Genomic DNA, 14,302 nt, shown 5'->3' with positions numbered 1-14,302 from the left:
AGGGAGGGGGAGGGAAAAGGGAAGGGGGAGGGAAAAGGGAAGGGGGAGGGAAAAGGGAAGGGGGAGGGAAAAGGGAAGGGGGAGGGAAAAGGGAAGGGGGAGGGAAAAGGGAAGGGGGAGGGAAAAGTGAAGGGGGAGGGAAAAGGGAAGAGGGAGGGAAAAGGGAAGGGGGAGGGACAGGGACAGGGAAGGGGGATGAATAAAGAAGGGGGAAGAGGGAGGGGAGGGAAAGGGGAGGGGGATGGAAAAGGGAAGGGGGATGGAAAAGGGAAGGGGGAGGGACAGGGAAGGGGGATGAATAAAGAAGGGGGAAGAGGGAGGGGAGGGACAGGGAAGGGGGATGAATAGAGAAGGGGGAAGAGGGAGGGGAGGGACAGGGAAGGGGAGGACAAAGGAAGGGGGAGAGAAAAGGAAGGGGGAGGGAAAAGGGAGGGGGCTCGTCAACGTCGACGGTTGACGTGGTCGTCGTCCTCAGCGTCCGTCGACATGTGGCATCGTCGTTGGCATCCGTCGACGTGTGGCCGTCGTCGTCGTCTTCGATTGAGACTGCTGGACGGACAGTGTCTATATCCGGCGCAGTGGAATCCTCCTCATCCGCTTGGCTCTTGGGGTTCAACAATGGCACAGAATCATTGCCATCTACTTCCATGGCATCAGCAAAATCATTGCCGTCCACTTCCATGGCAAGTAGTGTTTAAAGGTTCAGTTCAGTCCGGTTTTTTGCCCCGAAAACGCGCAACCGTGGACCGCAACTGGTCCAGGACCGACCCAGATATTGAGGGAACCGAACCGAACCACCTAGGACCGGTCTTTTGCGGTCCATGATACCGGTTCAGACCGATCCAGACCGGTTTTTTTGCGTATAATTTATTATACCAATATAAACCATTTGTATCTCAACCATTATTACTCTGAAAAGTAAACGGGTTATATAAAATAGTAAAGCATATAAATACCCGTCATTCTACCAATTTTCAAGAGATTTAATGAAGATTTGACATAGCTATGACTGAAACCGAATTACATCTCATAGACTCGGGTAAAATATGGATTTGGTTATATCTTTCTCAATTCTTAACCGTTTTTGATGAAACAAAAACCCAATAAAAGGCAATAAACGTGGTTACAAGGCTATGTAACGCACGTGACCGTTTAACCGGTTGCAACCGATTAAAACCGGTCTTTGAACAGTTTTAAAAGATTTTCGAAATGAGGCAACCGGCAACTGGACCAACCCCAAATTGGGGCAACTGCAACCGAAAAAAAGACTGGTCCATGGTCCGGTTCAGTTCGGTCCACTGGTTTTTTGCAGTCCTATGGACTGAACCTTTAAACACTAATGGCAAGGACCAGCTCGGGCTGGGGATTATCATTGATGGGCAGAGACATCGATGCCTGGGCAACCAATTGTTGAAGGTAAGCATTGCGCAGCTGTCAACATTCTTTTGACTTGCTCTGATGTTGCTGAACAGCAGAGCCTGTTGGGAACACTCGAAAACAGTAGCTGCAGGGGAATTGGCTAGGCATGACTTGTGTGTGGGACGATGGATAGTGGGGGAGTAATATCTCAAAAATTTGAGGTTGGCAACAGTCGCTAAGAATTGCTGACTCATCACAAATATTTCAAATTATGCTACAATTTGAAATCTTCCAAAGGGTTCCGATTTTCACCTTTCTTTCCACACCACCACAACCACCACTTTCTTTTTTTCGTTGCTCATTCACTAATCTAATAATCACTCATGTCTAGTGTTTAAAGGTTCAGTCCATAGGACCGCAAAAAGCCGGTGGACCGAACTGAACCGGACCATGGTCCGGTCTTTTTTTCAGTTGCAGTTGCCCCAATTTGGGGTTGGTCCGGTTGCTGGTTGCCTCATTTCGAAAATTTTTTAAAACTGTTCAAAGACCGGTTTTAATCGGTTGCAACCGGTTAAACGGTCACGTGCGTTACATAGCCTTGTAACCACGTTTATTGCCTTTTATTGGGTTTTTGTTTCATCAAAAACGGTTAAGAATTGAGAAAGATATAACCAAATCCATATTTTACCCAAGTCTCTAGGAGATGTAATTCAGTTTCAGTCATAGCTATGTCAAATCTTCATTAAATCTCTTGAAAATTGGTAGAATGACGGGTATTTACATGCTTTACTATTTTATATAAGCTGTTTATTTTTCAGAGTAATAAGAGTCGAGATATAAATGGTTTATATTGGTATAATAAATTATACGCAAAAAAACCGGTCTGGATCGGTCTGAACCGGCTCCATAGACCGCAAAAGACCGGTCCTAGGTGGTTCGGTTCGGTTCCCTCAATATCTGGGTCGGTCCTGGACTGGTTGCGGTCCACGGTTGCGCGTTTTCGGGGCAAAAAACCGGACTGAACTGAACCTTTAAACACTACTCATGTCGTCTGCCTACGACATGGACTTTGACTTTTCTAATCAAGAGCCAGTTCACCATGGCCATCACTCTTGTGAATCATGACCCACAGAGTGCATTCAGACCTATAGCAAGTATTTTTCTCTTTGTCTTTTTCATCTCCAAGACTCCAACTGAACTTCAACTCTATGTAGATGAGACTCTGGCTAGGCAAGCTGCTTCTCGTGCTCAGTGCCAGAGGCCACAGGCTCGTGCGCCTCCTCAACCCTGCATGGGCAGTCATGTTATCCCACAGAACACCCAAGTCAGGGCTGCATCTGCCCCAGACACCCAGGACACTGATTTCACGCCTTCGATGTTTGTGCCACCCTCCAATCATGCAAACTTCTCAAACCTAGGATTTGACGATGACCAATGGCCATCTTTCAGCTTCAATGCCAGTGCACAATCTAACGGTAAGTGTTTGCCCAGTGTCAGCATTAATCTGAGAATTAATTATGCCTGGCCAGGTTATCAACGTCCACTGGATGAGTTTGATGAAGCTGAACTGTTGGAGATGCAAGACAATCCAGAGGCTAATGTCGCTCAAGGCCCTGTTGTCCCACTCCCCGCCAATAGCGTCAATGCTGATGAACAGTTGACATTGGCTGATCTTCTGCCTGTTAGCACCCAAGTACATACTTCTATATCTATCTTCGTGTATTGTTCTGATTTTTGAGCTCAGATCACTTCGACACCTGCAGAATTACCTAGGTGCAAATTGGTTCCTTGCAACAATATGTTTGGAAGCCCATCACCTTGGCTGATGATGTCATCAAACCATGCGCCACACAACAGGAATCTTGTTCAGCACACGCACATTACACCTCCAACACCAACCCCAGGCAATAAGGAGAACCAGGTACAGTTTACTGCCTCCCTTGGTATATTCCAGCCATTGATCTTGGTATACAGCCAACAGGGCCTTCGTGCAAATGGCCCCATGATGCCATTGAAGAGGAAGATGATGAGGATATCATTGCCACTTGGGGCCCTGATGAGGACACTCCTGCATTGCCCAACAAGAAGTCTGTCCATGCAGCTGACCTCAACCCTTCTTGCTGGCACATACTTGATTGGGCTTTGTGTCATTATCAGTTCCTGACTATGAAAGGTCCTTATCCGACCACTCAGGAAGTTGACAAACAGTCCGTCGAGTCTTGGTATGCCGCCCTGAAGGAGATGAACCAAGAGTTCAACTACATTGGAGATAGTCCACCAACTGAGGATGAGCTTGCATTGGTACATCAAGCCTCCTCAAATACTGCTATATCTTTGTTATATCTTATGCATTTGTACACAGATTAAGATGTGGCTGGCCCAGCTACGGGGTCAGATTAAAGTGCATGCATGGAGTGCTGTCGCGCCCTTCTATGGCTTCAAAAACTCAAGTGACATCAACACAATCAACAGGATTTGTGAAACTGTTCAAACGCTCAAGCACAAGCATGTGCTTGTTCATTAGGTGAGTCCTCTAGTCACTTCTGCAGGAGCTTTGAGTAACACATTCTTAGAATTACAGGGATACAAAAGAAAAGGGTGGTCTTTATCGAATGGATCTCATCTCTAGTGTAATCAACTTCCAATGGTATGACAACAAGCTCAACTCTGAAGCTATACGCATGCTGACTGGTGGGTACCACTTTTATCATATAAATAAGGTAACTGCCTAGGGCTCCCTGTGTATAAGTCCACAGTCTTTATGATAGGAATCATTCCAGTTACCATGTCTATTCATTATGTGATTTTCATTAGTTATGTGGCCGATATCATTGTGATTTTCATTATTTATCTGGCTGATATCATTGTGATTTTCATTAGAAACCTGGGCAATATCATTGGAAATTTCATTAGCTACTTGCCAATATCATTGCGATTTTCATTAGAAACCTGGGTGATATCATTGGAAATTTCATTAGCTACTTGGCCAATATCATTGCGATTTTCATTAGAAACCCGGGCAATATCATTGGAAATTTCATTAGCTACTTGGCCAATATCATTGCGATTTTCATTAGAAACCTGGGTGATATCATTGGAAATTTCATTAGCTACTTGGCCAATATCATTGCGATTTTCATTAGAAACCTGGGTGATATCATTGGAAATTTCATTAGCTACTTGGCCAATATCATTGCGATTTTCATTAGAAACCTGGGACATATCATTGGAAATTTCATTAGCTACTTGGCTGATATCATTGTGATTTTCATTATTTATCTGGCCAATATCATTGCAATTTTCATTAGAAACCTAGGTGATATCATTGGAAATTTCATTAGATATCTGGGCAATATCACTGCAATTCTCATTAATTGCCAGGCCGATATCATTGTGATTCTTCATTACTTTTCATTGCAAATAATTATCTAATCATATCTAATTAACTGACAGCACCTTTAATCCAAGTCAAAAATATCATCTACATTTGGTTCACCAACATCTGACTTTTTGTCTGCACCATGTACCTCATGCTCAGAGTCTGAGTCTGAGTCTGAAGACTCAGAAGGATCACCAGCCAGGGGAGTCCCTGGTTTGTGTTTGTACCTTTCAGCCCAAGTTGGAATGATACTGTAATGCTTCATCACCGGTAACCAGTATGTGGCACATCGAGCAGCCATATGTGAGCAAATAGTGGCTTGCTTATGGGCATACGCGACGATACCAATATGGACTGATGGCTCAAGACCTTGTCTTCGATTACCTTGTTCTAACCACCATATAGCCTTCCATTCGAAGAACGCCAGCACTCTCCGCATCTCCTCTTGAAGAATCAAAAGCTCCTCACCCCAATGGGACATACGTGCTCTTGTTTGCGCCCATTCTGCACGCATACTGTCGTTGAACTCGTCTTCCATCTGATTGTCTCCCTTCTCGTGAGGTGGGCATGGGACGAGCCAGATCCACGATGGAACAAATCAACCATTAGATGTCTTCGCGTCTTCCAGGTTGTCAGGATCTCTGCCAGGACCCCGAAGATCTGTGGGCCTCAGCTCCTTAAGACGGTCTTTCCATGCACCATCGGGGTCCAGAGCTAATAATGTGGTATATGCAACACAATACCTATTAGCTGCACATTGCAACTTATACTCGATTCAGCTGTACATGCCTAACATCCGCGTGTTTGGGCGATTTCCTGTTCTGGAAACATTAAGTTTCTTGAACTGCCACAAGCCTTGGATGATGCAACATAGTTGATGGACATCAGCGAGGGCATCATAAGCTTGTGGTTCCCATAAACTTTGCTCAGCATCACATACTTCCTTTAACTCAGGAAGTTGACATATCTCAGGTGGAAGCAACAAAGGGAAAAAAAGTGTTGTCGACTCTGGTTTGCATAGTGGAACCCTCCATCATCAACCGTGTGTAGTGAAGGGAGTAGGGTGGCGACGTGAGGGGTGTAAGCAAGTTGAATCGGTCTCCAAATTTGGATATGTCGGATGAGGGTGCTCTTCTTCTCCTCGAGATCGGCGAGCTGTTTGCTGGTCTTCTTCCCCTTCAATCGTGAGATTTCCACTTTTAGGACAAACCTAAAATATATTAGATCATAGAGAAGCAAATTTTGTCGAAGTACTCACTGCTGATCTTCAATATCAAAGCCCATTGAGAAATAACCCATCATAGTAACTTTGTGCTTTGGCTTACGACCAGATGCAAGTTCAAGCATCTCCTTTTGTGTCAATTGAAGCCGCATGTCCTGGAGAGTGGTCACTAGAAGTTTATTAGAATGTTGTCAAGGTTTATTATTAGCGGCAGTACTTACTGGCCTCAGGTTCATCGTAAGGGTTCGGAGCCTTCGGATCATCTTCCCAGCAGACAACCATTTGTTCCCGTTTGACAACGGTCTCAGGGGGGAATGTTGACGAGAATTTTTCAAATATCTCCATCTGTTTCTTATTCATGAGAGCTGCTTCTTTAAAATGTTTCGCAAATAGTGTACCTGGAATGACTGGAAAGATGTCAGAAAACAAAGAAACAAATAAGAGAAAGGTGAGCTGAACTTACGGAAGCTGATGATCTTGCGAAAATTCCAGCCATTCCATTGATCGTTCAATGTATCATGGCGAGCCCCAGGTGCCATCTCTCGCACGCTCAGGGCAAGAGAATTCATGCTTGACCATGTGATTTTGACCTCCTTGCCACACGTCCTACCAGCGCCCTTCATATAGCCCAAGCAAAAGTCCTTCTGGCACCTCTTTCCATGGATGGTGATGTGCCAGCTGGGTACAGCAACTTCGACCTTCGTGCTTGGCAGAAGCCTCATGTGCTCTGGGAATTCAGACATATGACTTCGGAAGTTCTTTGACCATTGGCAGCCAATGTCGTATGTGATGAAAATCCAGGGTAACATGACGCCGACAAGTGTGGCAAAAATGATGAAATCAACGTTACAATATCTATCCACAAAGAAATTAGCAGGATCCTTTTTTACTACTGGGAATATGTACTTCTTGCCCTTCTGCAGGTCACCTGCCCCATTTCTTCGTATAAGTGCATGCCTCGAGCAAATGACAATAGCGGTGCCCGAGACAGCATAACCAGGTGTACAGCGTGTCTGCATGCGGACAATAGCATCATGCTCAGACTCACACATGTTGATCTATGAGAGTTATTCAGTCAACGAGAAAGGACTAATAAGTTCAAAAACTTACCTTGGGCTGATCAACATAATCTGCTATAAAGGCTTGATATGCCGACTCTTTGACGAAGGGTCCCCAACCCAGCATCAGCTTGAGATGGAGTGGTACCTACCACTTTTATGATAAAATTTAGGCCAGTGCCTGCACAACTTTTTGGACACTGCCCAGGTTTTTTATGAAATGAGAAATGTAGGGCAAGCATTATGAAATGTGTTTCATTCCCTCCCATAACTGTTTCATATCCATTTTATTCCTTCCCTATACCTTTTCGTAACTATTTCTTTTTTGTCTGGCCATTTATTTCATTGCCCCTCAGTCCCATTTCTTTCCTGTTTCTTTGTTGCCTAGCCTTTCATTTCATTGCCTCCCCAGGGTTATTTCTTTCCTACCCAGTAATTTCTTATTGTTGCCTAGCTATTTCATTTCATAGTTGTAAATATCTTCCTGGGACTTGATTATGTAATATATGTGATGCCTTGTAAAATGTCTTTACCTTGCTTATCCCTTTGGACCTTTATCATATTATGGTCTCAAATTGAAAGTTATGTAGAAATGGGGCCCACACCCTCTACTAGCAAGCATAACAAATATCACACTCATTTGACAATTAAAGCCCTGTTATTTCATATAATTAATTAAATAAGTATTGCCCTGGCAAGAATGAAATAAAAGAATGAAACCATTACAAGGCAACTATGAAATGAAATAGCTAGGCAACAATAAGAAATTACTGGGTAGGAAAGAAATAACCCTGGGGAGGCAATGAAATGAAAGGCTAAGCAACAAAGAAACAGGAAAGAAATGGGACTGAGGGGCAATGAAATAAATGGCCAGACAAAAAAGAAATAGTTATGAAAAGGTATAGGGAAGGAATAAAATAGATATGAAACAACTATGGGAGGGAATGAAACACATTTCATAATGCTTGCCCTACATTTCTCATTTCATAAAAAACCTAGGCAGTGTCCAAAAAGTTGTGCAGGCATTTGCCCAGACTTTTTCATAAACAATAGTTGATACTAGTGTGAGACCACGATCTTTCCTTTTGAGCTTGAAATTCTCATCAACTGAGATGTATAATATATATAGAAACCTTATTACCAGTCATTAAAATGTATGATGAACAAAATAAGATAATGAAACTTACATGAGAGGGCCAGCCTCTCGCCATTTTTCGGGCAGGTTTCAGCCAGGGTGGGGGCATGCAGGGCACTCAACAGTCAAACTACCAGGCAAGGTGCTGTCTACACCGGCAGGATCGTGCCCACAGCCAGCATGTTTGAGGACCATGAGGTTCCGCCATATGTGAAAGACCCAATGGATCTCCTTATATCGATACTGTAGAGGGTTGTTGTTTACTACAGTATAATGACAAATGTAATAAGTGAAGACTTACAAATGAGTTGAACAAATTAGCATTATCTGTTTTGTGTACTAGAAGATGGTAGAAATCGTAAAGGTTACCCTTCCCTTGCAGGGTATGTTCGTGGAACGTATCGAAGCAATCGAATGTGAACACTGTTTTGGGCTGCGAGAAAGTCACCGGAAACCGGCCTTGTTGTAGAAGTTGAGTTTTTTGATTGGGTACATTGTCGTTTGGACAGTCACAGTAGTCGATATTGACGATGTGAATGCCAGACATGTCAAAAACCCTGAAGTCCAGTGGGCCGGGTGATGGGCAAGGACAAACGCCCCCACCATGCCCGAGTTGAACGCGTAATCCAAGATCCTTGAGGCACGTTTTGTCAAAGAACTCGCCAGTCCATTTCTGAGGGCAGGATGTGTTTAATTTCTGTGATTTTTCGTCATATGAAAGCTTGCTTACTTCAATTCGGTGCAACGGTGTCTCCTGGTGAGCCTTGACAATGCAAAACTGACGGCAAAGGTAGCATCCACTTGAACAGTCCTTGCACTTGAAGATCCCCATCTCCTCATTACACTCCATGCAAAATTGATGCCCAAGAAAGTCTCCGAGACCATTGTGACGCAAGATCTTGTCAAGCGTAACGTCCTGAAATGAGAGCCACTCGAGGAGTTTGGACTTCAAAATAGAGATTGTTAGTTTGAGACTTGAATGAAGTTCGACATCTAGATACCTGTGCATTACACGTTCTCTTTTGTTTACACTTTGTTTCAGTGGGAGGCGTAGGGTTACCAGAGAGGTGGGAAGAGAGGATGGAGTCGGCCTCATAATCAGGAAACATTGCATCATCAGCGGAAGTTGTGGCTATGGAGGTTGGGTTGGTGACTGATGTGTTATGACTCCGATCTTTGTGCTTTCCTTTCAGGCGTCCGTTAGCACCAACTGCGAGGGAGGTGATGTGTGGTGTCTACTGAACATTCAGTCCACCCACAGTCACTTAAGAGTGATGAGGTCTATTGTTGAGAAAATGGCATGGTATTCAATGAGAGCTTCAACGGAACAACAATGCTACAGCCATTCAAAAGCGTCTATGAGATAACTACAACACTGCCTGAGAAATGGGTCCAAAAATGTGTTCGTCACCTGGCAACCTGGAAACTTTGACCAAACCCAACCTCTTAGCCTCAAAATAATTCTGGAGGGACGCCTCATGAGTGTTGAAGCTACAGTGAGAATTTCCGGAAATACTGGTGGTCAACGCACTAACATATGCCCTAGATTAAAAGGATATGAGATAATATGGTTGTCGGAGTCATAGTTGACGACTTACCAGTTTTCAAACACTCCACATTGTCTTCCAACAACAACCAAGTAAAATTTGGCCCTAGACGACTGCTTGTGAGGCGAGGAATGAGGAGTTTGAAGCGTCGGTGATACAGATGAAACCATTTCACCCATATAAAATTCAATTTTAACGATTTTACCAATAAAGGTCATCTCTAATAAATACACTACATACAATTGCAATGATACAAAGAGTCAATGCGCATACCCGGCGCAGTTGACTAAAAATGCAAATGCGTGGAATCTGAAAATAGGACAAAGGCTTTGGAACTGGCAGCAGTACGTGTCGTGACATTATACTTGGATCCTATCTAAGATTCACCTACCATGAAATAGAGCACAAAGAGGTTCTAGAGTAAACACCCAACGCAGGGAGAAGAATTGCATTACTACTAAAGGGTTTAGAAACACATAATGGATTTATTGTGAAAACTCGTGCTTATACAAGAAATACAGAAAAGACAACATAGACGCCTAAACAACATGTCTGAAACATTGAAAGACTAAACTACACCTAGGTAGTAAACGTACGGAGACTTAGCATGGCTCACAGCCATTCAGAAAGGCATGTACGGAGATTCCCACATACGCATCAAAGACTGATGCATCTGAACGTCACAAGTACAAACATAAGAAAAAGACACATTCTATTATATGAAATATAATAAGAACCACCTGACAATTAAGAAAGACATTTGAAAACACCTTCGGAGTGTCTCCCGACCTCCGTAATGAAAAGACGAGCCAAGACAAGGCATTTTAATTAAAAACTCGGAAACGACGGAAGGCCGAAGACTATTGGTAAACGCGTACGCATGCGCATCAACGCATCAGGAAACGTTAATCATTTTGTGATGCCATCTGTCAAACCGGTAAACCGGGCCATAGAAAGAAACACGCGAGATCATGCCAAGCTAAGAATAGCTACGTCGGCTAACTCCGCGTACGCATCAAACACTGATGCGTTTGAAAATGAAAGACGCGACACTACAAAATCTGTAGTGTTCACAGAGATAGACTACAAAATATACCACATGTTCATTAAATTTTATATTTGTAATTCGGACCGAAGTATCCCGCATTAAAACACATGTAAAACATAGATAGGGGTTCCTGGAGTATATAAGGAGCGCACTGGCAGGTCAAAAGGAAAGCAATTGTCCCCCATTGACCAGCTAGTTGCACTCCAAGTAGAGACTTAGGAGGTGTACAGTTGTAATCAATTAAAGGAGATTTCTTCGTGGTCAGAAAAGTACAGTGTGAATGAAGCCAGCATGCTTGGGAGTCAACTTACTTGGAGACTTTTGAATAAGAGGTTTTAAAAACACAGTATCATTTAAATGAGACAGCGTACTTGTACCCTTGGTTTTGGAGCATAGTGACATAATAAAAACTCACAGGAGTCATAAAAGTCAATTGAAGTCGTGTTTTGTGTTAATAAAAGAAACTGTGATCAAAGAACCTTGCATTTAAGAGACCAAGTTCCCAGAAAGACATACTTTGTTCTATTGAACTATTCTAAATCACACCTTATAATAAAAACCCGTTTTGAGACGAAATCTCTTGAGACTTAAAACCTAAGAAGACAAAAGTGGTATTTCTTAATACCAAAGGCCCTCGAACTCTTGCACCGAGATTGTGATAGTGTGTGTGTGTGTGTGTGTGAGTGAGTGTTAGGTGTTATAGGGTTTTCCCCGACGCGCTTGATCCTTGTTTGTGTGTTACGCACTTTCACATTCATCCCCGTGCAACGCGTATCATCCGGAGCCCACCGCGAGGGTCTCCTTTTGTTTTTGATAAAGCAAAGACTTGAAAGTTTAGTGATCTACGGGATCATTTTATTTTAAAACGAAAGTTTAAAATTAAAACCGCTAGCGTTTGAAGCAATTTAAATACTAGTGCAGAGCTGTTCACCACGGCACCAAAAATCAGACAAACAGCGAATTCTATTAAAGCAGGGGAATCGTCAGGTTTACCACCTCCATCTAAATGAAAAGCTAAGCAACCTGCAACAGCAGTAGCACAAAGGTTTCCATTAAGGACAGAGACAGTATCCCAACTGCCTCCTTGCGCGACTCGTAGAAAAACTGTTAGGGCATCTGATAATATAAACCCGAACTCGTTAGCCCAAAGAAATATTACAAACATGCCAGATAATACCCAAGATGAAGCTCCTGCCACTGGAGGCAGAAGATCGTCTAGACCGATGCCATTGCCAGGCTCTCGAGGAGCCCCTAACTTTGACAAGGAAAAACCCATTGAGCTGTTAAGATTCATTGACCAAATGGAGGACTTGTTCACAGAGCATGGTATCGATGATGATCAAGAAAAGAAGAAACAATTAGGAAGGTACACGGACCAAAAGACGGAATTTGAATGGCAAGCTTTTGACATGTTTGCTCCTGAAGTTGAATACAAGGAGTTTAAACAGGTGTTGATTGATGATTATCCAGAAGCAAAGATGGCAGGAAAAGGAACACTGGCAAATTTAAGAAAAATTTGTAAAGACCATCAGCACATCGATATTGATGACTTTATTGCACTTAAAAACCTTACCAGAAGCTTCCGGGCAGAACAAAAATTACTCTTGACGCCACCCGCATTGGTGAGCAACAGAGAATTAGTTGATATGTTTTTAGGATGCCTAAGGGATAGTTTCAGAGGTCAAGTGGAAGGAAGTCTCAATATTAAAATTTCCAAAGATGATAAAGGAAAAACTGCTGAAGGAAAAGAACGCTGTCCAGAGGATCCATATCCTATCCTAGATGTAATTGAAATGGCTGAGACTATTGCAGGACGTGCACAAGGGATTAGCTCTTCAAGTGATACCTGGGTTGGTGTCAATGCGACAGAAACATGGACGACATGAGAGCATCACACGCATACTACGCCAGTACATAGTGTTAAGCTAGAAGATGATATCCGAGAATTAAACCAGAAATTTGCGTTACTCATGGATAAAATTACATCAAGTGAAAAAGCACAAATGAGTGCCTTCCAAGCATCTAGACAAGAAATGAACAAATTAACTGAGACGTTAATGACCCAGCATGTTACCTCAGCACCCACCATGAGGCAGACACAGCCTACTTGGAGAATGGGTTCAGATGGATGCTGGTACTGTGAAGAAACAGGGCATTTCGCGATGAATTGTCCTCATAGGGAAGAACATATTAGAACGGGAAAAATTAAAATGTCTGGTCATAAGATGTTTTTCGCGCTCACAGGACAACCAGTACCTAGAGGGACAAATGGGAAGTCTGCTAAAATGATTGTTGAGGAAGCTAGCAATAAAGATATGATGGCACAAAGCAATATGTTTGCATCGCCTGGAGAAATTTACACCCAGAACAGCGGAGAGCCAGGTATCGTCCAGTTGGGAATTGATGCTCGAGTTAAATCAGTATACACCAACCAGATTAGAGATTCGAGAGATGATCTTTTAGATAAAATGGCTACTTGAATTGATACGCTGTTGGGTAATAATGTGCCGGCACAGGTGGCACGTCCATCGGCACAAGAAGTTGACATAGTCAACAATATGAAAAACATTCTGTCATATTTTGAGGGACAGCAAGGTCAAGGTCAAGAAGCTGCAAGTTATGTAGCTACTAGACGCAGCCAAGCTGATACTCAGGGACAGCAGGGTTTCTCGTAGGTTCAAGGATTGAGTGATCTGGTAGGAATGCAGTCAATACCAGAAGTAAGAAAGCTCTTGAGAACCAAACTAAAGCCAAAAACCACAGACAATTAGCAGAATTCGAAGATTCTGATGATGAGCAAGAAGAAGAAATTGAAGAAGTGGAGCAAGAAATTCCTCCCGTAGTAATTAAGAAAACCCAGAAAGCTATACCAAAACCGAAAGAGAAGCCTAAACCACTTCTCCCAAGGGATGATGAAGAGGAGGATCCAGTGCCTAGGCATAAACAGTTACCATACTTAAATATTCCTGACCTGAATGATCCAAGACAAAAAGAAGAAATAAAGATTGATAATTTTGAGCCAATTATTGATACTGAGAAAAGACCTGTTTCTTATAAACACCAAGCACCAATTGAGAATGTGACACACGAGAGAGAGGCTTTAGCGAATCTCTATAATGCCCCAGTTACACTGACGGCAGAGACTTTGATAAGCATTTCCCCAGGTATTAGACATGACTTGATTAAAGCTTTATCTAAGAAAAGGATGCCAGTACAACAAGCTCAAAACCGAAAAGTTACTATGATGGAAGAGCCTGACATTGATGCGGTACCGTTAAAACCTACAAAATTTGAATTGGAGGCGGACGCGATATCCATTAATGATTTAAATATAAAAGCGGCTTTCATAGTGACAACAAGAGATGAAGGAAACGTGCCAAAAGGGTCTATCATCATCAGTGATCCAGTAGCACAATACCTGCAGAGTTTAGGTCCGTCTGAGAAACCGAAACAAATCTATGTTGCAAAGGAGTCTCATGTGTTACGAACCGTCTTCCCTGTGATTAATAGAATGGGACAGATCAAATGTTATTAGACGCGGTCTCAAATATGCC

At 42.9% G+C, this 14,302-nt stretch overlaps 5 protein-coding genes across 5 annotated transcripts in view; 2 read left to right on the top strand and 3 right to left on the bottom strand.

The window, feature by feature from the left end:
• Positions 1 to 2,458: 2,458 nt before the first annotated feature.
• On the top strand, positions 2,459 to 4,196 carry LACBIDRAFT_324498 (uncharacterized protein; the record flags this gene model as incomplete). The annotated part of the gene is made up of 6 exons (XM_001877943.1): positions 2,459 to 2,834; positions 2,889 to 3,040; positions 3,334 to 3,660; positions 3,722 to 3,868; positions 3,933 to 4,050; positions 4,174 to 4,196. 6 exons carry the CDS (start codon positions 2,459 to 2,461, stop codon positions 4,194 to 4,196), a joined length of 1,143 nt encoding a protein of 380 aa, XP_001877978.1.
• Positions 4,197 to 4,817: 621 nt separating this feature from the next.
• LACBIDRAFT_324497 (uncharacterized protein) lies at positions 4,818 to 7,087 on the bottom strand (the record flags this gene model as incomplete). Its single annotated transcript, XM_001877596.1, has 8 exons — positions 4,818 to 5,242; positions 5,342 to 5,452; positions 5,689 to 5,948; positions 5,997 to 6,129; positions 6,182 to 6,367; positions 6,424 to 6,973; positions 7,009 to 7,018; positions 7,071 to 7,087. The coding sequence occupies 8 exons, from the start codon at positions 7,085 to 7,087 to the stop codon at positions 4,818 to 4,820; spliced, it is 1,692 nt and encodes a 563-aa protein (XP_001877631.1).
• A 1,156-nt stretch (positions 7,088 to 8,243) lies between these two features.
• Positions 8,244 to 9,262, bottom strand: LACBIDRAFT_314283 (uncharacterized protein; the record flags this gene model as incomplete). The annotated part of the gene is made up of 4 exons (XM_001877595.1): positions 8,244 to 8,396; positions 8,455 to 8,826; positions 8,884 to 9,099; positions 9,155 to 9,262. The coding sequence occupies 4 exons, from the start codon at positions 9,260 to 9,262 to the stop codon at positions 8,244 to 8,246; spliced, it is 849 nt and encodes a 282-aa protein (XP_001877630.1).
• Positions 9,263 to 9,520: 258 nt separating this feature from the next.
• On the bottom strand, positions 9,521 to 9,879 carry LACBIDRAFT_314282 (uncharacterized protein; the record flags this gene model as incomplete). The annotated part of the gene is made up of 2 exons (XM_001877594.1): positions 9,521 to 9,695; positions 9,752 to 9,879. 2 exons carry the CDS (start codon positions 9,877 to 9,879, stop codon positions 9,521 to 9,523), a joined length of 303 nt encoding a protein of 100 aa, XP_001877629.1.
• Positions 9,880 to 11,911: 2,032 nt separating this feature from the next.
• LACBIDRAFT_324495 (uncharacterized protein) overlaps positions 11,912 to 14,302 on the top strand; it is a gene marked incomplete at both ends in the record, with an annotated part of 3,717 nt that continues 1,326 nt past the window's right edge. The window contains 5 exons of the mRNA XM_001877942.1: positions 11,912 to 12,370; positions 12,561 to 12,598; positions 12,667 to 13,159; positions 13,265 to 13,419; positions 13,512 to 14,179. Of these exons, the coding sequence (XP_001877977.1) occupies positions 11,912 to 12,370; positions 12,561 to 12,598; positions 12,667 to 13,159; positions 13,265 to 13,419; positions 13,512 to 14,179 (1,813 nt within the window). The remainder of the gene's footprint in view (positions 12,371 to 12,560; positions 12,599 to 12,666; positions 13,160 to 13,264; positions 13,420 to 13,511; positions 14,180 to 14,302) is intronic.

Source organism: Laccaria bicolor, genomic scaffold (genome assembly GCF_000143565.1).
Source record: "Laccaria bicolor S238N-H82 LACBIscaffold_5 genomic scaffold, whole genome shotgun sequence".
In the NCBI taxonomy this organism is placed as follows: Eukaryota; Fungi; Basidiomycota; class Agaricomycetes; order Agaricales; family Hydnangiaceae; genus Laccaria; species Laccaria bicolor.
The sequence above is the reverse complement of the archived record's forward strand: the minus strand, read 5'-3'. Positions and strand labels throughout refer to the sequence as shown.